Genomic DNA, 21,677 nt, shown 5'->3' with positions numbered 1-21,677 from the left:
AGTCCCTGAGACATATTTGTGAGCTTTCAGTGCATTCACTCCAATAGACCCATGTCTGTCATGTAGTGGGGACCCCAAAACTGGGTCCAGAATCCTAGGTGTGATATCACAACTGCTCAACAGAGAGGGAAGATCACCTCCTTCAACCTGCTGGCTCCACTTTCCGCACTACAGCCCTGGGTTGATTCATGGGAACATTGCTTGCTCTTGCTCAACTTGTTGTCCAGCAGGAATGATATATGTCCTTATCTACCTAGCTGCTTTCCAGATGGTCAGCCCCAAGCCTGTTCTGGTGTGTGGTGCAGAATTTGGTGTCTCCCTTTGTTAAACATCTTGAGTTTCTTGTCAGTCCATTTCTCCAGCCTGTCGAGATGCCCCTGAGTAGTAGCAGACTTGTCTGCAGACCCAACCCTGTACAAACTATTCCTCCCAGTTGTGTATTGTGTGCAGACTTGCTGAGGGGACATTGCCCCCTAATTAATCACGTCACCTAGTTCATTAGTGAAGACATTATGCAGTACTGGCCCCTTGTGTGACGTCCTGTGGTTAATCACTAGTGACTGGCCTTCAAATAGAATTTCTGCAGCATCTGAATAGTTTTTCAGTTTACCTGAATGTCCACTTTTCCTAGCCTGAACTAGGCTAGGAAAATATCAGAAAATACCGGTTTGCTTGTGGAGATGTGATGAGAGACATTAAGAGCCTACTTGTGAGATGAAAGTGCATTAGATACATGTAGCCCATATGTGTTTTGCTGGTATGATAAGGTGGAATAGAAGATAAGGATGTGTTGAGATAGTGCATTTGCTGTGGAAATGTAGTTGGAAGTCCATAAATAGTTTGCTTTCATCTGAATAAACTCGTGAAACTATAAGATATTCTCCTCATATGGAAAGGTAAATGTGTTTCTAAAATAATTAAGTGGCATGTGATAGACAGTAACGTGGATATTACTGCCACTTTTAATCGTTCAGGCTCTCCTGAGAAACTTGGCAGCATAAATGTGAAGGGATTTTCACAGACAGAAATAGAAAGAACTCTTTAGGTTCAGTCTCCATGGAAACTGTGCAATAACTCTTGAAATTATTTTCGAAATGGGGAGTACTGATTAAACTGATGCCTGAACTTAACCAAGTGTTCTGTGTGTGACTTGCATAAATTCCTGCGAGTACCTGGTTCATATAAAACGTAGTTTTTACAGTGACTGCTCTGTTGCTCTGATCTGAGATAGAACTTTGGGGTTTTGGGTCCTTAAAACTGGAACAGGGCCATGTTGTTGGATAACTTGACCTATATTATATGACCTCACTGTGCAGTACACTCCAGATGGATTCAGTTTCCAAGCTCCTACCCAAACAAAATTGTCATGTGGGTGATGTTTGGAGTGTTGTGTAATTACCACTCTTCAGTTAGGCATCGTGATAGTTTTCAGATTACCAGCACATTGAAATCTGTGTTTTAGTTGGTTTAGTTAGTTATGTGTCAGGGTGAACTGGTGGGTGTTTCCTAGCACTAGAAGCCTGCATGCCTATTAGTTTTTGTTCTTCAGATATCAAAAGCTGTAACAGTGCTTTCACATTAGCAAATGGCTTTCAGATAGCAAAAATGGATGTATGCCAAACAGGAGGTTGTTAATAGTTGCATAACTTTAATTTTATGCCTTGACTTTGTTGATGTAGAGCTCTGGCACAGCAAACTTAAATTCTTTTATGATGCTGATCTAAACAGAATTAGGAAGGTGTGCTAGCTGAAGGAATTTCAGCAGTTCATGTCAGCTTTTGCCATCTTGAGCCAAATGTGTTTGATTGATTGAGTCCCCCGTCTTGGTTTGAAAAGACAGGTGTCTGCTAAGGAGGGCAGGAGCCTCAAGAATCCAGTGAAGAAGACAGCTGCTCCTCTGGGAATCCAGTGGGAAAAAGCTGCCCATTGTGTTCCATATCTCAGATTACATCCAGATAGGAATGCTTGGCTCCTCCCCCTGGGTGGAGCATCTCCCAATGGGATGATGTAATTTTATCAGTCATGCAGGGACACTCAATGGCCAATTAACAGAAGATATCTCGTGGAGGGAGGATGGGTCATAGAAGAGATAAAGAAAACTGCCTGATTAACAGAAGATAACTTCCCCACCTGTAGCAGTTGGTGATAGAATATGCACCCCCATTTGCAATCTAAGACACCCCCATTCATTACCCATGTTAATGCATTAAAACTTTTCCTTCTGACATAAGGTGGACATGCAGTGAGTGTTTCATTATACATGTGGTGAGTGTTTCAATACCTTTTTTTTGAGTCCTGGGTAGAAAGTGTCTCCTTAAAGACGAAGGACAGTCCTAACATTTTCCACTGAAGGCTTCAGTATTTTATACAAATAGTTTTTAATTCTTCTGTTTAAATCCATTCTGTCTTACTTAGGTTAGCTGAAGAAGGTACAAGCTGAAAAAATGTTGGCATCTAAGAGTATATGCTGCTGCATTCTCTAAAATTGTAATACTTGTTATCTGTTATACTGTAGCAGTCTCATTGTCTAAATAAATAGAAAGAAAGGTTATCTACTTGTTTGTTGATATGCATGGAAATCTGGAAGTGGTTGGCTAAAACGGCGCTGGGGTTTTATTGCCGCAAGCTGGAAGAGTATTCTACTCACTTATGTTTTCCTGAGATGCTGTCATTGTGGTGATGTCTGGAGATTTCTCTTGGACTTTGTTACTGCTCTGTGATGGATACCTCTTCATTCATTCCTTTTTAATGTTGTCAAGACACTGACTTTTCCTATGAGGCTTCCTCCAGGCAGCCATGACTCTCAGTATTGAAAAGTATTTTCTAATTGGAAAGTAATCCAGCAAAGTAGAGTTGCTTCTGTTATAAACAAATAACAAATTACTTCAAAGCCATTTGCAAACCAAATATCATCCTTTTGCTTCATGAATCAGTTTTAGGAGCTGAAGCACTTTCTATGTAAGTGTTAAGGAAAGTTATGTGCTCAGAATTTATGAATACACATATTTGGGGTAGGTTAGGTTATTTTTGCTTTCTGTAGATAAAATAAATGTCTGAATAGATTTATAACTTTAAAAATTGTGATCTAATTTTTGGTAGCGTTAGCATATCCAACATGAGGTTTACTTTCCAGTGATGACCCTAATTGAGAACTTGTCCTCCAGTGTGCTAGCTACTGCCCAAATCATTGAGACTTTGTCACTTGGCTTTTAAATGGTCTTACTGATGCTGTTTATTGCAATTGCTATGAGATTTGTTCTCATCAGCAGAACTGCAGTCTTAGGTAGAGACCACTTCGAGTAACATCAGCTATACTTTTTTAATTGAAATAGTCTATCACTTTTTCATTGTGGGTAATACTGAATTGAAAGGGTTCTGAAAATCTTTTTTATTTCTGCCCAAGCTCTGATTTGAGGTTGTCATGGTTACATTGTCTTCTTCCTCTTGTTCTTCTGGTTTTCATGTGACTTTTGCTCAAGAGCACATAGCTCAGTTGACGTTCTCATTGCATCTTTAGACTGCAACTACCTACAGTGCAAATATGTAGTACCACTTTTCTGTACAAAAGGATGCAGTATTTGTTTTTCATTTTTGTTTGGAACATCTGTGTTTTAAGACAGTAATTTTCTGCCAACCCAAAGTTGCATGCACAAAAGAGTTCATTAAATGTTAATACATGCAAAGCTTATTGAATATATTAAGACAATAAGTATTAACCATGTTGGATATGAGTAGCTTAGGGGAAGTTTTGTGTTCCGGTGGAAAGCATGCAGAGTATCCTCAGAGAAAAATCACAGTCTAGTCAGAAGCTGTTAGCAGGATTCTAAAAGGACTTGAAAAGCTGAAAAGATAATAATGAAAAGTTGGTTAAGTTTTGTGTCTGTAAATAAACTTATGGCAGTCCTTCCTGTTGTTACTGAACTATGCTTACTGAAACTTAATAGAGGAAAACTAACTTTCCTCAAAGTTGCCGGATAATAGGTGGTCGTGCAGTATGTTATTTCAAAAACCACATCATTCTGCAATAAGCAGAATTTTAGTAAGCTTGTATGAAAGGGATTAGGTTTTTCTACACTGCCTTGTAAGAAAATTTTGATTAGTCAACCCAGCTGATAGTAGATGAAAAGCTGTGAAGCTTGGTGCTGCAATAAAATGAAGTTTCATTTTCCTGTGTGCTTTCCTGTTGTCTCTGACTCACTGTCCTTCATTATATCTTGCTTGCTGTCTGTCCTCTGTATCCTTTTCTTTAGCTTGTTTGGTATCTTCCCTATCCCTCTCTTGTTATCCACTTGCCACCACCACCCCACTCCACCCCAAACTTCCCTTCTCGGACACACTGCATCTGTTTTTCATACTTCTGCTCACTTGCATGTGCATCACATCTCTCCCTCTCACACTTGCATCAATATAAGACTGCTGCATGCACACTGAGGAGAGAGACCAAGATGGAAAGCATAGAATTACAAGAGTAAATATTTGTTTATGCATGAAGTGTCCCAATCAAACTGAAGACCTGGATGTGGTTTAATACCTCTGTTCATTCTCCTCTCTCACTGGGTCAGTCTCTCTCTTTGTCTCTGTCTGGTGCTACACCTGTCTTCTCTCTGCCTCCCTTCCTCTTGCTTTCCTACACTGTCAGACACTTACCCTTCTTGTGCATGTTGCCTGTCTCTCATGGCTGTGCTTTCATCTCTCATGGCTCTGTTTTCATCACCCCTCATATTTAGGTTTCCTGCCTCTTTTACATGCAGACTTTTCCCACTTGCCTCATGTGTTTGCTTTATGCCTCTTGTGCATGTGCTTCCTGTCCTGGCTATGCTTACCTCTCTCTTGTGGGCTTCCCCACTTTCATGCTCTCCTCCTCAGTGCTCTTCTGTCACTTTCATGGTTCTGCCCCTTGCAAGCATGCTTCTTCCTGTTTCATGCTTCTGCATGAGCTTTCCTCCTCACACACTTCTTCACTCACACTTCATGGCTCTGTGAATCCCTATCATGGCTTTTCCCCTTCTCTCTTACTCACTTTTTCCATCTCCCAATTGTGCTAGCTCCTTCTTATGTATGTGTTCTTCCTGCTTTATGTGCTCTTTACATCTTCTCTCACACACTTCTCCCCTTCTTTCACATACCTTTCTCCCTCTCTCTTGCCTGTTTCCCTTACCCTTCTGCTCTTCCCCTGGTTGGCACACTTCTCCTCTTTTGAGTGTTCCCGTCTTGCAGCTCCCTTGTATGCTTCCCCCTCTCACGCATGCAACTCTCATTGCTTGTGCACTTTCTCCCTCTTGCAAGCATGCAAAGGATCTCCCTCTCTCATTTGAATGTGCTGTTTTTCTCTTGCTTTCTTGTGCATGTTCAGTCTCTTGTGTCTTTATCTTGTGCATCTTATGCCTCTTGTTTTTCCTGTTTGTGTCTTTCCCTTTTGTAGCTTTTCTCCTTTATTGCATGCTTTCCCATGCCTCACAGATTTTCCGGCTCTCACATGCACTCAAATACTTTCAAATGCAAATTGCTTGCACTCTCCTTCTCTGTCCCATGTTAAATCTTTTACCTGAATCTTCATCTTCTCCCCCACCTTTCTTCTTCACATGCCTTTTTCTCTAGGACTTCCCTCCCTCATTCCCTTTTTCTCTTTATCTTTTACTTTCTCCTTTGCATGCTTTCCAGTCTCTTGACAGATATACTTTCTTGCATGCACTATGCCTCTCTTAAGCTTGCAGTGTCTCACTTGTGCTTTCTTCTTCCCACTCGTTCTCTGTCCATTCCATCTCTATAGTTTTTTTCCTAAATCTGTAGAGCTTTCCCCAGCTATACCCTACTTTTGGCTTGTCTGGAACCTGTTTTTCCTCCTCCTTAGATTTGCATTTCCTCTCTCTTGGGGATTTCCTATCTGTCTTTCAAGCTTTCTTGAGTCCTTCCCAAAACACAGTGGCTTCTCTTCCTCTCTCCCCTCTGTCATTATCTCCAGTTGTTCCTCTTCCTCTTCTCTGTTGTTCATTTCCCACATCTCTTCCCCCTCTCACTGTGAAACTTCTTCTCTCTTTATATCTGCACCCACATTTTCCTTTTTCTGATAGGCTTTGCTTTTTTCTCATGTGCTTTGCTTTGCCTGCCCCTCATCTGTACCTTTATCAGTCACCTGTACAAGGGGACCAAGTTAGGTAGGAGTGTTGATCTGCTGGAGGACAGGAAGGCCCTGGAAAAGGATCTGGACAGGCTGGATCAGTGGGCCAAGGCCAGTGGTATGATACCCAAAAAGGTCAAGTGCCAGGTCCCACCTTTGGATCACAACAACCTACAGGGTGGGGGCAGAATGGCTGGAAAGCTTCCTGGTGGAACAGGGCCAGGGGGGTACTGGTTGGCAGCAGCCGAACATTGAGTGCCCAGGTTGGCCACAATGGCCAATGGCATCCTGGCCTGTATTAGCAATAGTGTGGCCAGCAGGACCAGGGCAGTCCCCCTGTACTTGGCACTGATGAGTTCTGTGTCCAGTTCTTGGCCCCTCACTACTGGATGCATATTGAGGGGCTGGAGCATATCCAGAGAGGGCCGTGGAGCTGGTGAAGGGTCTGGAGCACAAGTCCTATGAGGAGCAGCTTAGAGAATGGGATTATTTAGCCTGGAGAAAAGGAGGCTCTCTACAATTACCAGAAAGGAAGTTATAACTAGGTGGGGGTCAGTCTCTACTCCCAAGCAGCAAGTCATAGTACAAAAGGAAGTGGCCTCAAGCTGGGCTAGGGGAAGTTTAGATTGGCTGTTAGGAAAAAGTTTCTTCACTGAAATGATTGTCAAATATTGGAACAGGCTGCCCAGGGAAGTAGGTGGGTCACCATCCCTAGAGGTATTTAGATGTGCAGATGTGGGACTTTGGGACGTGGTTTAGGGGTGGACTTGATAGTGCTGGGTTCATGATTGTACTCAAAGATCTTAAGAGTCTTTTCCAACCTAAATGATTCTGTATGTTTTTTGCATGAATGTTCCTTCTCATGCTTTCCCTGCTTGCTTTCTCTTGCATGTTTTGCCTCTCCTGCCTTTCGCCTGAATATTATGCTGTGCCTCTCTCTCATGTGCCTTTTTTTTCCTTGCAACTCTGAACTTCCCTTTCTTAGTCTTTCACTTTGTCCTTGTGCATTGACCTTTGCTTCCACTTAAACGCTTGTTTCTTCCTGCATGCATTTTCTCTCCCTTGTACACTTCACCTCTTACGTATCTTTCATTCCCTTCTGCATGTTGTCATCTTTACACACGTGTTGCCTTCTCTCTCACATACTTTGTCTTTCATGTGGGCTTTATCTGTCACATGCTTTGTTGTTCCCTCATTAGTGCTTTATCTCTTGTGTCACCTGCTTTGCCTTCTCTTCTCTTCTCTTCTCTTCTCTTCTCTTCTCTTCTCTTCTCTTCTCTTCTCTTCTCTTCTCTCCTTCCCCTTCTCTTCTTTCTCTCTCTCTCTCTCTGTGTTTTGTGTTCATGTGCACTTTGCCTCCTTTGTGTGTGCTTTGCCACTGTTTCCTGCATATGCATTTTGCATCTTTGTCTTTTGTACTTTGCTGTCATTGTGCCAATTTAAGCATTTTACTCTCCTAGTCTCTCTTCTTATAGTGTCTAAACATTCTTCTCTCTCATGCATTTCCATCTTTCAGTTTGTGTCTCCTTGAACTTTGTCTCATGACAGCTTTCTGTCTCTCACTATCCCTCTTGTGTCATTTGCTGTCTCATTCTTTGCCTCACTGTACCTCTCTCTTCTGCTCACTAGCCCTCCTTCTCAGTCACATCCCCAACGATTCCTCTCCCTCCTGAACTTTCCATCTCACTCTGCATCTCTTTTTCCCTCCCTCTTCCCCATCAGTCTATGTCTCTTTGACCTCTGTTCTTCTCTTTCTTTGTCTCTTCTGCTCCATCTCCTATCTTTCCACCTCCATGAGTTGGGCTTTTCCTCTCTCATTTGTATCTCTGCCCTGCAGCTTTTCTTGTCTTTCAGAGATGTTTTGCCTCTCACTCCACTTCTTGCATGATGTTTTTTCCCATGTTTGCCTTTTTTACATTCTCCCTTGCTTTGCCTCTTTCACTTTCTCCATTCCTCATGTGTTTTCCCACCTCTTTGACACTTTCTCTCATGCACTTTCCCTCTCCTTCATGCTTTCATTCCCTTGCTTGTGCTTTCCCTACACTGCTTGCTCTTTCTTGCTCTTGGCATCCCACTGCCTTCCTTTCTCTATCCATCTGTCTCTTGGGCTTTTTCTTTGTCTTAGATGTGTTTTCTCTCCCTCTCCTCCTCACAAATTAACTCCCAATCTCACTCTTACTTTTTTCACTTTGTGTAGCTTCTACCTTTGTCTCTGCTTGTCTTAGGCTTTCTCTGGACTCCTCTCTGCCTTCCACTTGTCTCTATCCTTCCCTGTTTTCCCTCTTAGCAGTGTGTTTTTTTTCAGTCAATTCCCTCTTATCTCTCAACCTTTGCCTCCTTCTTGGCCATGTTGTCCCCTTCTTAAAGAAACTGCTTCTTGTAGAGGTGCTTTCTCTTCTGATCAGCCTTCTCTTTCGCAGACCCCTCCCCTCTTCTGCAACCTTAAACACATCTGCTTTCTCTCACATACATAACCTCTCACACACATGTTGCTTCTCTCTTGGTTTGCTTTTCCCTTATGTTTTTGTGAACGTTGATGCTCTTGTAACGTTTCTTTTCTGTTTTTCTGTGTTCCTCACTTTTTCCCCCTGCTGTCATCCCATTGACTTCTCTTTCTCTTGCTTTCACTTTCCCTATTTATTTTTCACTCTTCTGTCTCCCAATTCTACTTCTTTCTGAGATGTGCTTTCCTTCTCCCTCTAATAGGTTTTTCCTCTTCCTCTAACATGTTCCCACTTTTGCATTTTTCCTCTTTTACTTGCACCTTCACACTTTGTGCTTTCTTACTATCTGTTGCTGTCCCTCTCTCATGTTTGCCTTTTTTCTCTTTCTTGTTCATCTTTCTCATTCCCTTTCCAGCATCCCATGGCCTTCCTACCCACCTTGTTTTGCTTGCTTTTGTCTTCAACTGTCTTGTCCCCCTGCATCCTTTTACCTCTCTCTCAAGCTGTCCTTGTCTTTCCGCTTTCTTGTGCTCACTCCCATGCTTGTGGCTTCTTGTTTGTCTTCTGTTCACTACTTCATTCTCAATTGCTGACTTCCTCCCTCTCTTGCTTACTCTGTCCTGAGCCTTCCATTTGTCTCAGACATGTTTTCCCTCTCTTTTGGATGTGCTTTGCCATTCTACTGGACATACTTTCCCACTCTCAGGTAAGCTTTCCCTCTTGATTGTGCTTTTCTTCTCTGTCTTGCTTTCCTCATCTCCCTGATGCGTACCCACTCACTAGCACTCCCTCCAGCAGGCTTATTTTCTCATGGTTTCCCACTTTCTCCCTGGCTTGCATGTTCTCCCTCCCTCCCTCCCTCCCTCCCCTTCTGCCACTTCCTTCCTCCCTCCCTATTCAAACTGCAAATCACCATCTGCAAGCTTCTGAAAGTTGTACGCTGTTTAAATTTTCTGTCTCAGAGCCATTACAATTACACTATCACCAAAACTAGGGCATGAAAAATCCTGTGCTGATTTGTCTGTCTTCTCAGCTAGGGTCCAAAGAGGAGGAGGGTCTGCAGCTACTAATCAAGGTATCTTCATAAAACATCAGACTGATCTTGCAATTAATTACATTTTACACTTAATGATAATAGCAGTGTCTCATCCTTTGCAGAGGTTAGGATATGGGTCTACAGATCATGCTGTAATCCATTTCCAGAGAAAGTATGTGGGGCTCTGCAGTCTTCATCCTGATGCTGAGTATTGCTCTTTAAAGTAATTTGCACAAAGCTGAATTACTAAGAAGTCCAATACTCCTATAAACTTGCCAAAGTATAAAGTGTATATGACACTTGGGCTTAGTAAGAGTATCCCTGTGTAATCCCAGAAGACGTCTCATTGTACTGCAAGGAATAAAGAGTCTCTGAAGATGAATATGCTGTGCATTGTGCTTGAAAAAGCTGTGAAGAAAGTTGGGAGCAATATTCTGAGTAATGCATGAATGCACAGTTCACTGAAGAAATTATTCCATTGTCCCTTTCTCTTCAGTACTTTGCATATTCCTTCCTATTTATTCTGAAACAGATTGGAGCATAGTACCAACTTCGTTTCCTCTCTTAAATTAGCAAGAGGTGCGTGATGATGTTGGACTGCGAGTGGTTTATGCTGCTACTCAAGCAGAAGCAGTGTCATTCAGAAGAACACTACTGGAAAGAGAGGGTCACACTTGTAGGCGTTTGGTTATATACCTCTTTATTGTACCTCTTATACCTCTTTACCTCTATACTTCTTATACCTCTTTATTGTAGCAATCTTTCTAGATGTTTCCTTTGATTATGCTGGTATTGGCTAGTCCTGCTATTCTTACAAGTTTTTTCCTTCTTCACCATTAGTTTTCTGTTCTCCCTTCCATGGGCAGCATAACTGCTTGGTTCTGGTAGCTGTGGATAGGACTGTACATGACATACTGTCATTTTGCATTTATCTAGGATTTTTCTATCTTCTTTTCTCACACCTTTTCTTGAAGTTAACAAATTCTTCTTGAATGTGTGTGTTACTGGGATGGCAGGAGTAATTTGAGGAGAGAGCTGTTATTTCATTTAAGTTGTAAGTTTAAAAATGGTTACTGTAGTGGAAAAATACAAGACAGTATTCTGCACTGTTCAGTGCAGAAGAGTGAGCATTGCTTCGCAGAACCACAGAACACCCCAAGTTGGAGATGCTCTTAAAAGATCATCTGATTCAACCTTTTCTGGGAAGAGGAGCCTCATGAGATCATCTAGCATGCTGTCCAGTCTTGTCTTGAAAATTTGCTGCGAAGGGGACTCTACCAGATCCCTGGCAAGATTGTATCCGTGATTGATTGTTCTCACTATAGAACATGTCTATTTTATACTGAGATGAAACCTCTCCCAGCACTACTTGTACCCATTGCTGTATATTTTCTCCATATACCACCTGGTGAGGAAAGCACTTCCATCCTTTGTTGCCATCTTGAAATAATTAAGTACAGGAATGCTGTGGTGAAGTCTCCCTGAGCTTTCTCCATGAAGAGGAGACTTACCTTCTAATGTCTTATGTTGTACAGCTCTTTCATGCTCTCCAGTCCTTCTTTAGAGGCCCTCCAGCCTGTCCATGTCTTTCAGGAAGGGTGGGGAACAGAACTGAACATAGTACTATACAAGTATGTCCTGAGAAACACTCAATAGAGTTGGGATAATCACATCTCTCCCTGCTGGTAGTGCCCCTGAGAAAGCAGCCCAGGACATGATTTGCCTGTTGCTGCAGCAGTGCTCTGCTGGCTCATAGCTTGTTGTTCTCCAGTACCCCCCGCTCCCTTTCGGCAGCACTGTTTCCCAGTCATGTGCATCCTAGCCCATAACCTGGGTGCAGGACTTTGCACTTGTCTTTGTTAAACTTCATATAGGTCTTAATAGCCTGACCAGATCTCTCTGTAAGACAGCTCTCCCTTCTACTGTGTCCACCTCAACACCCAGTTTAGTGCCAACAGCACATTAGCAAAGGTGCTTTCAGTCCTACCATCTAGACTATTATGAAAATGTTGAGCAGTTTGGGGCTCAGTAACATTCACTGTGGGACCCTACTTATGACTGACTGGCTGCCACACTGAGTCAAAAACACAGATCACCACCCATTCTGGCCTTGCTGGCCAGTTTCCTATGCATATTTAAATAAATTGTGCTTTACCTTTCTAGAAATGCCTTGTGTCACTGTCAATATGTCTTGTTATGCTGGTATATTTTAACATATTACATTTGAATTTAATTGAATAACTTGGACACTAACAGTCTGTGTTAAATTTCTTCAGATCCCATCTGTCAATAACAATTGTCGGATGCAATTTTTCTTTACACCTTTAGCTAAGGTCATGAAGAATAACTGTTTGTTTCCAAAGATGGGCGGGAAAGCCTGCAGATGCACCTTAACAGAAAATCAACTTACAAATTTCCTTGTTATTCCTTGCACGTATGACACCAGAGTAAAATGCTTCAGGTTTTTTTCCTACTGGAAACCTTATGAAGTGTTCAGTGAAGTTTGGAAGAATAGTCAGAGAAAATTGACTGATTCTGGGCTTTGAAATACTTAGGATTTGTGTTTTTCTTGTTAGGTTTGGTAATACCTTGCTGCTATAAAATCTGGAACAGTGTCAACGGGAATAGGCTGGCTTGGTTTAGGGGTTCTTTGGGTTTTTTATTGGGTTTTTTTGGGGTTTTTTTTGGTAGTTGTTTTGTTTTGTTTTGGGGTTTGGTTTGTTTTTTTTTTTTTTTTTTTTTTTTTTTTTTGTGTGTTTTTGGTTTGGGTTCTTTGTGTGTGTGTGTATGTGTGGTGTTTTGTTTTGTTTTGTTGGGGTTTTTTTTGCCTATTTTGCTGACATGAAGCTCACAGCACAGCTGACTATGCCAGCAGCGAGAACTGGAAAAAACATTGATACAATTCTATTTTTCATACTCTTTATGCTGAAATCAAGAGAATTGAAGTTTTAATTGAAGCTTAGTCCTACTAGCTTTTTACAGAGAAGTCTTTGTGAGAACCTGGTGAACCCTGTACTACAATCCACATGTACAACAGTCCCCTGTAATACTGCTACAGACATGACCTTGCTCAGGTAGTTGTACCTTCGCTGCCTTTCTTACTGGAAAAAAGAATGCAGAGGACAGAGAAAAATCAGTCATCCCCAAGTTCCATCATTTCCAGGGCAGCAGAATACGCTTTACAGCCCTTTTATCTTGCTGGCAACCACCATTTTGACATTTGTCCATTGATAGGGTGTGGTGACAAAAATCATGACTTCATAGCATTAAAAGTGTTTTTCTGATTGGTAGTTTCTACCAGAATTAATCATGTAAATTTCCAGAGGAGTCTTGTTTCCCTTGGAACTGCTAAAAATATAAAGTGTTTTTCCATGAAAATGTGGATTGTGTTCTATAATCTAAAATAGTGTTGTAGAATTATACTAAGTAAGAATGGGATGTGTGGGAGAGATGTAGCAAATTTGTTCTTGCTGCTGAACTGATTGATACTTGCTTAGATCCTAGAAATTTCTTACACATTGTAGATACTCTAAGATGTCAGAGAAATTTGGAGTGCTACAGTTTGTTTCTGAGTGAAACCCTTCATTAGTATATATGGGGCAGATGAACAAAATGCCAAGTATTTTCAGAGGGCACTAAACAGGGAGATCTTTGAAACCGCAGAATGCCTAGAAAGTGCCACTTAATACTGTAGAAGACGTTAATATTGTAAAAATTGCCTTCAAATAGGCAAATTCAGTATCTCCAGTAGGAGATAACTTAGGCAATGATGTTCAGCTAGAAAAGGGGGAAGTAGAAGGGTGGAAACGCTACAAGGTAACTTGCATTGAAAGGACTCAGCGCATTCATACTGAAACCCATCAGAATGGCCCTCCTCTTCCAACCCTAGAAGAGTGACAGTACTAGGGTATTCCACTTTCATATGCTTGCTTATTTCTATACTGTTTTTTGGCATGGTATGTTGGAGAAAGGGTTGGAACACTGTAAACACTGTAAAGTTTATTTTTAAATTCCTTCTGGATACATTTGTAGGCTGTCTATGGAGATGTTTTGCATGATTTTTAAGGCACAAAACTTGTTGCCACCAGCTGCCAAGTATTCTATATAACTAGGAGACATGTTTTCACAAGAAAATAGTGGTTTTTGTTGGTTTTTTTTTTTCTTTTGTGGGGGGGGGTGTGTTTTGGGTTTTTTTTGGTTTTTTTTTTGCATTGTAGTTTTTTTCATTTTGCAAGCCTTGTATTACTCAGCGGCACCTTAGAGATGGATTGAGAGGTAAAAAATTTGTTGATGAGACATCTACTATTAGGGTTTAGGATATCCAAAGAAGTGTAAACCTATTAATATAACAGTTTCGTGGGCATGTTTTACAACGCAATAAATATTTTCTATTAAGAGACAATTTTTGCTGAAAGCCGATATGTTTTCTAGACCATACTTAATGTTTGCATTCTAATTACAGCATTTTTTGTGATTTTAATCTATAGTGTTCTTTGCTTCAGAACGCTCCAAAAACATTGTTTTTTCCTGGATCTCACATGAAGTTTGGATGCGCTTTGTCATCTGTAACACATATGGATCTCTCTTTCAAGTCCCATAAGCTAACTTCCTAGATGAGCTGATTATTAGAAGCTGAGTATTCCTTCTTGTTACTCCTCTATTGTGCAGAGGCCTTAATAGTGGGCTGTTTTTGTCAGAGCAAGGAGGTAGTTTATATCTGTCTGTGCTGTTCTCCTTTAAATAATGAAAGGTGTTAATTGCTGAAGAGACGATTCACTGTGGATTAGTTACAGATTGATACTTTAGATATGTCCTGTAGTCTTCCATTATTTTAATTGAAACAGCACTGAGAATTTGCAAGGTTATTCATTACTGGCTGGTCCAGATCATAAACATGAGGATACATGAGTGGCATCCCACAGACAGCCTTCTCTGTTCTTCTGGTGAATTCATTTGGAGTTACTCAGAAACCGGCAGAACTAGCTGGATTGTCACAGTCATGTTGTCAATAGCTGCCTGATCCCTGCATGCTGCCTTCCTTGTGGCCTGGAGATGCAGTGTGCACTGTGTCTGTAGAATGAGAAGAAGGAGCACACAAAAGGCATTACTATTAGCTGTTCAAATTTTGTCCCTGGCCGAAGTAAGAGGAAAGAATGATGATGTGCTTGAGGAGCTAAGTTGTTGCCTTAGGGTCAGGCCAAGTAGGGCTAGCTGCTTCTGCTCAGTCATTCCAGCAGTGCTCTGTCTGCAACGATGCACATGTGAACGCTTTCACCAACTCTGAGATAATCCCAGTTATTCTGCTGTTGATTCCCACTAACACTTTAACTTCATGGATACAGTGTGCTTTTGCTGCCTTCTCTAAAGGCAGCACCACTGCATTATACAGTGAAACTGTTCAAGTTTTCCCTCTGAAGGTATGTGTCTGTGTTATCTTGAGAGGTGAAGTGAATGCTGAGAGCTTTTGTAAGTAGAGGTATCTTGTACGTAGAAAACAGTTTTAGCTATTTTTATGATATCAGAATACAGAAAGAATTGTATCATTGACCTGGGGATTCATTATATTGTCTATCAAGTGCATTTTTTAACTCTAGAAAATGTTTTTTAAAATGCCTGCTTGTCTGATTGAAAAGTCATTTCCTCTGTTTATTCAGTGGTCATCTGACTATTACAAATACTGTTTTTACTACAAATACTGTTTTAACTCATATCAGCATGAAAACAGCTAAGACTGAGTGAACTGCGCTTTGTTTAATCCTTGTCAATAAAATCAGTTATTAAACATAAAGCAGGTTATTTACACAAGCTCACCGAAGACTAAGATAGTTATGCAGAAGCAGAGAGCAGTATAGTTCACTCCCAAGTCTCAGTTTCCTTGGCTAAGCAGCAAGGGAAGTAGTTTTCTGAGAAATGAATGTATGATTTTCAGTCATTCATACCTGCTGTTCTTGATTTTAAAATTCTGCTTTCATTACCTGTTCTTCCTTCTACTGAAAGCCTTAGGAATTTAGATCTTGACTTCACTGGAAAACAGGGCTGTATCCAAGTTATTTTTATTTAAAGAATAAGAAGTTTAATGGTTTATGTAAAATACTGCATTCTGTAGCTTACTTAGTCATAAATGACTAATTAACATCTTGCAGAAAGTGCTAGCCGTGTTAAATTTTTATTACTTGGAACAAGATTAGAATTAAAAACTGGGAGGAGCAGAACAGATTCTCAGATCAGGATTTTGCTGTAAAACATTTCCACTCTTTGCCAGTGTGTACTTTTGGGAGCTGCTTATGTAAAATATTTTGATGGGAAGAGGAAAATGTTCACTTATTATTCCAGTGAAATAGTTTTTTCTTTCCTTTTGTCTGAAGGGGTAAACATCTGAATTTAGTGTGAATTAATCTCTGCAGATATATTTTGGGGAAATTGGACAGGGGCCAACCCAGCATCACTGAGTTAGTGCCTCAGTAGAGGGAGGACAATCAAAGAGCAGAAAACCTTTTCACTTCCATTTTCATCTGACTCTTGTCACCCACCAAAATACATTGATGTTGCAAATGTGGTCGATGTAGGTTATGTGGGACAGACATTTCTTGGGATGCAGTGGACCCAGCTGAGCTAAGCAGCTGTGACAGAAATGTAGTGTATCACTCTTGGGAGCCTAAGAATGTGGTATTCCTTGGAGAATGTTATGTTAGTTAGCTTTGCGAAGTTTTCCAATAGCACGGTTTTTATGTTGTTTTGTACAGTGTTGCTGGCTACGGGCAGGAGTGCACTCTGACAAGTTTTATGCCCTTTACAAGGGGGCTGCATGCTCCCATCTGATTGTCTGTTGAACAGGTTAGGAAGCTTTGTGAGGAGTACTGTTGTCCTCTCTTCCTCCTGCCATTCAGGCTCTGTGGAACGGCACTGTAAGGCCAACAGCAGACAAAGCGGTCTTGAAACTGCTTAATGGAAACTTTGACAACTGGAATAAAATACATTAAAGTACAGAACAATCTAAGTGTGAAGTGAACTACTATGCACCTTTATTGTAATCTATGCTTACACCTGACATACACACTATAGGATATATAGAGGTGACAGGAACAAATTTTATTGGTTCATCATTGCATTAACAATCAGATTTCTAACACAAAGTGGAGATCTCAGAATACTCCTTGTGTTGTGAAATAATGCTAAAGAGGGGAGGAACTCCAGTGTCTTTTCTGAGTTTGCCTGAGAATGAACTCCTCTGTTTTTTTTCCCAGGAATTCTGCAGCAGTGGGTCACGGCTGTTTCTGCTACGCTCTAATGCGTTCAATTCCAGTTGCCATCTACGTTGTTTTGGTGACAGGTCTGCGCTACCACCTGTTCATATGGAGCGTCTTCTCGCCAAAGCTCCTGTACGAGGGAGTGCATGTGTTCATCACAGCTGCTGTCTGCCTGTTCTTCACAGCAATGGACCAGAACCACTCTTACAAAGTGCAAGACTGAAAATAGGTGTGTGGTATGCGGTTCTGCATTGCAATGTCTGCTGTGCCACTGGAATGGAAGAAGGAAAATATCGGCTTTAAATTGTTGTGGAGATTTTGAAGAGCAAATTGTTAACCGAGTTGTTTGTTTTAGTCAAGATCAGTCTTGTGTTAAAACTGAGCTTGCTTTAAAAATGTTGAATTGAAATAAACTATCTTTTCAACAATACCTTTTGTTCTATAGCTGTCATTGTAGCACTTCCCAAATAACAGAATGGTGATATTACATGTTTTGAATTTAAAAATATGCATCTTGATATAAATACAGACCAGTGCCTCATGGGCACAGAAAAAAATCCTGTGTGCATATATTTTTTTTACTTTCTTAGACTACAGAATCCTAAAAATGTGCAGGATTTCTAGGTGCTGTTCACAAGATCCTGAATCCTTTAGCTTCAGGAGATTTTTCTGTTTGCTTGCTTTCCAGTGGATGCGTTGAAATTTTTACTGTACAAACATCCCAGGTAAGAGATTTTGTTTGCTTTGCATAGGCAGCAAGCATTTCTGTTTAAAAACAGCATTCTTCTTTGTAAGATGAGTGCCATCATTATTTGTAATGGATTTCCATCTGCACTTCAGGCACTGAATAAGAAACACTTACTGTCTAACAAAGTAATGAATCTTTTATGGAGTCCATTCATGGCTAAAATGTTGTTTCTTCTTATCAATGTATAAATGAAAACTCAGGTTGGTGCAGGTATGCTGAACATCTTATCATGTTTTCCACACATGGGTAGAGAGTTGTGAGCAGTGAACAGGAAAACAGTTTAATGGATTAAGTTACTAGCAGAATGAAACGTGTAAAAGCTCTATTTGCAGTTTGCATCACCACCCCCCTAGTGACCTGTCTAGCCATCTCACTTGCATGTGCTGTAATTAATTTCTAACAATGTTGTTTTCCTTGCTTCTGTCAAGAAGATACATGTTGATGACTATACTGAATATCAGTATTCATGTGGGATCTTTTGCCTTTTAGTTTTGTCCATGTTTTGTCCATCTTACTGGCTAATACGAGTTAGTCTAAATATATTTGAGGTATATCAGAAGAGAAACATACAGAGACCTTTTAACTTTTATTACAAATATGGAAAAATAAAGCTTTTGAGACCGATATAGCTGACAGCACAGTTAAAATCACTGATGCACTTTTTGTCTCATGTTGCAGATAATGCAGATCTCAAAATGTAGGGCTTTAGTTTTTATACATTAATAATAGGCCATCTTGGTTACTCATAGTGAAATATTTTTTCATCTGTAAAACAACTAAAATTTTCAATACACTGGCAGCATATTGCTCTTTACTTGAAGGAGAGAATACTGGATCTTAATGTCCTTTACTGTGACCTGCTGGAAGATTGAAAATTAAATATGTCTAATAAATCAGTTTTTACTCGCAATTACGGTTATTTAAACCAGTTTGTATTTGTGAATGTCCATCTATCATTTTCACAATTCTCAATATTTTTTTGGTTACCTGCTGGCTAGCAGCCATGTTGGCATTATCAACATATTCTCTGTTTACTTACATCATTAATTTGTAAGCAGTCCTCCCTAAAATTCATACAGAGTATGTTTATAAGGCATTTGAGTCAGAGAGAAAGGCTGCTACTAAAGAGATAGAAGGCATAGAGCAGAGCTTCTGGTGTACAGAATCCTAAAACAAGGTCTTTTATTCCTTTCTTCTGGGTTTTTTGGAGGTTTTTTTGGGTTGTGTTTGGTTTTTTAGTTTGTTTGTTTCTTTGTTTGTTTGGGGTTTTTTTTTTGCTTCTAGTATATATCTTTTATCAAATAGTAGAATCTAAACTATCATGTGTGTATTAAGATTGTATTTTTTCAGATTACTTAGTTGAAGGATCAGTGTCCCCCTTCTCCTCTGAAGTTGAAATCTAGGATTGGATCTAGGATTAAATGGCTTGGGAAAGCTATTACTTAGGTCTTAAGACCAGGAAAGGGGGGAAGAAGGAGAAGAGTCTGCATCTCTCTCTCAAGTCATCTCATGAGTTTGCATGATATATGAAAGAAGCATGATGCTTTCAGCTTCAGAATTGACATTTCCTTTTCACCCTTTCCCTTTGGGTGTAGGCAAATGAAATAATGCTTCATGAGCTTAGGGGCTCTAGCAATGCAAATCTTAGGCAGTGAAGGAGTGAATTAGTTCCTGCTGCAGGCAACCAGGCTTTAACTGAGGGATTATGTTATAATAATTTTATTTTAAATCAACATAAGCAAATGCCTGAACACAAATTCTTATCTCATTAGTTAGTTGTTCCACCTCACTGCTCATCATGTTCAGCATGTTTCAAACCCTCAGACAAGGAGACGAGTGATGTGGGAAGCAGGAATGTTACTGGGCATGTTTTTTGCCATTCTGAGCATATCAGTTTCTTCTGTCCAAGTCACCTGTAGTCCCTGATCCAGTGCGGGATGAGCCTGGAATTCCTTGGTAGTGCCCTGTGCATAGGCACAGACTCCTCCTTAAATACCTTCTGAGCAGTCATGTTTTCTCTGTTTGGATAAAGTTTTGCCATGTTAAATATTTCTGCTCAGCACTTTTATTGCTGGTCAGACAGTGCAACCAGTTACTGTGGGTTACTGCTTGCTCTGCTAGATTGCACTAGATCACCACCAGTCAGCGCAACTCAAAGATCCTAAATGATGTCTGGTATGGTCCCATGGATTCACAGTGGTGAAGCTCGAGCTTCGTTCTTGTAAATGAATTCAGGTTTAAGAAAAAAATATTAAATCTATTAGTATTTCAGGTACTACATATATGTACTTCTGCTCTCTGGGAAAGAAGCCTCCATTTTCCTTGCCTCTACATAAGCCAGCATAAAATCCACAGTGTGAACCCCAGCCTTTCCAGCAGGCAGGGCATGTGTGTTAGGCCACTGTTCCTCCGTGGTTCTCTCTGTTAGGATCAGGGCAGTTTCTGAAATCCCTCACATCAGGCATTTGCAAACTAAATAAGATTTAGCTCCACAATTGTGAAGTTGCAGAGGTGGGACCACAGTTGCAAGCTACCATGAGGGGCTTCCTCTGGAAAACCAAGGTTTTCCTGCGTGCTTCACCAGCAGAAGGCGAGGAAGGAAGCTGTGATCCCACTGGTCAGTGGGGCGGGAGAAGGAGCTGGCTGATGTCATTATAGGCCTCCCACTCTCCTAACTATGAAGGAAGGACTGTGATCAGGGGGTGTTTGTGAGGCTGGCATTGCACCATCTAACAGGAGTATGGAAAGTCTGGGAAATAGCCTCTCTTCAGTCCACAGGCAGATAATACAGAGGGAGACTCTTTGCCAAGAGCTAGATGGAGGGAAAATGACAGAGGGAATTTGTAGGACAATTTGTGTTTGGCCCATTGGTACTTAATTTCTTCTCTTAAGAGATGACAGACTGTGGAGAAGGGAAGAGCATGGATGTTGGACAACTTGAACAAGGCCTTCAGCAGGATGTACTTGGCAGCCACATGTTGAGCTAATAGATGAGTGCTCTTGAAGGATGGACTGGATCTCTGGGCTCAGACTTCAGTGTCTGAGTCACCCCATCTCAGCCTTGCTTGGCAGAGAAGTGATGCGATACTAAGGCAAGGCACTTTAGAATCATTCTTAAGCTGGATGAGGGGAGAGACCAGAGCAAATCTGGAAATGGTACCAAGCAGGGGGAGTGGTGTATATGCTAAAGGGAGGACCACCATTTGAAGTGAGCTTGGCACACTGGAGAGGGGGCTGCTGACAACCTGCAATACAGCCTGGGCACGTGCCCCTGGCTGGTAATGGTGCAGGATGGTGTCCATGGTCTGCTGAGCAGCCCTGACAGGCTGATCCTGCTCCCCAGCTCATCACTGTTCAAGGAGCAAACGCGCACAGACATCTGCATGGACAGTTTATCCAGTATCTGGCCTAGATCCCAGTGGCCTGCCTTGCTGCTGTCATTCAGGCAAGGGAATCCCAGAGGTTTCCAGCTCCTGTTGCTGGTATCCAGACCTCTTCTCTTATGAGTGAGTCCAGCTTGAAGTTCACTGCTGTTCATAAATATCTATAAAGAGTAGAGGATGCAGTCAAAAGAAGTTGGATTTAATGAGAGGAGGGAGCACTCAGCAGTGATGAAGTGAAGGACTCAAATACACACACTAGAGGCCTGTTTATACAGAGCCAGCACTTTTTCTCTACGTTTTCCTCTGCTTTCCCATGTTTATTCCTTTCTGAGCCATCTTGGTCTTTCCTTTTCCTGTCCTTTTGTCTCTTCCCTAAGTATGACTTTCATACTTATGCATGTTTCATCAATCCCCATAAACACGTGCCATAAATTTTACTGAATCCTGAAGTGCTTTTCCCTGTGGGTCCCATGAGTCCTGTGCTCCTCCAGGCAATAAATTCCTTGAGTCTGTGAGGTCTTCAGGAGGAGACATTTCTTTTCTTTACTAATCCTGGTGTGCTTCACACCAGGGATAATTGTCCAGTTGCTTAGTGAGTGATTATATTGTCATCTAAATAAATTACTATAAATTGCTGATTGAGCAGTTAGGTTAGCCGAGATCCTCAGCAAGTCCTTGCCCATCTGACCTTTGTGCAGTCA

General features: G+C 41.1%; 1 protein-coding gene across 4 annotated transcripts in view; it reads left to right on the top strand.

Moving 5' to 3' along the window:
• PIGG (phosphatidylinositol glycan anchor biosynthesis class G) overlaps positions 1 to 18,498 on the top strand; it is a 73,250-nt gene extending 54,752 nt beyond the window's left edge. For all 4 annotated transcript variants that reach the window (XM_041471098.1, XM_041471089.1, XM_041471116.1 and 1 more), the window contains one exon: positions 16,843 to 18,498. In XM_041471098.1, coding sequence (XP_041327032.1) covers positions 16,843 to 17,068 — 226 coding nt within the window. In that variant the 3' untranslated portion in view covers positions 17,069 to 18,498. The remainder of the gene's footprint in view (positions 1 to 16,842) is intronic.
• Positions 18,499 to 21,677: the final 3,179 nt, after the last annotated feature.

This window comes from Pyrgilauda ruficollis, unplaced genomic scaffold (genome assembly GCF_017590135.1).
Source record: "Pyrgilauda ruficollis isolate IOZ18807 unplaced genomic scaffold, ASM1759013v1 scaffold106, whole genome shotgun sequence".
NCBI classification, from domain to species: domain Eukaryota; kingdom Metazoa; phylum Chordata; class Aves; order Passeriformes; family Passeridae; genus Pyrgilauda; species Pyrgilauda ruficollis.
This window is presented reverse-complemented; position numbering and strand designations above follow the sequence as displayed.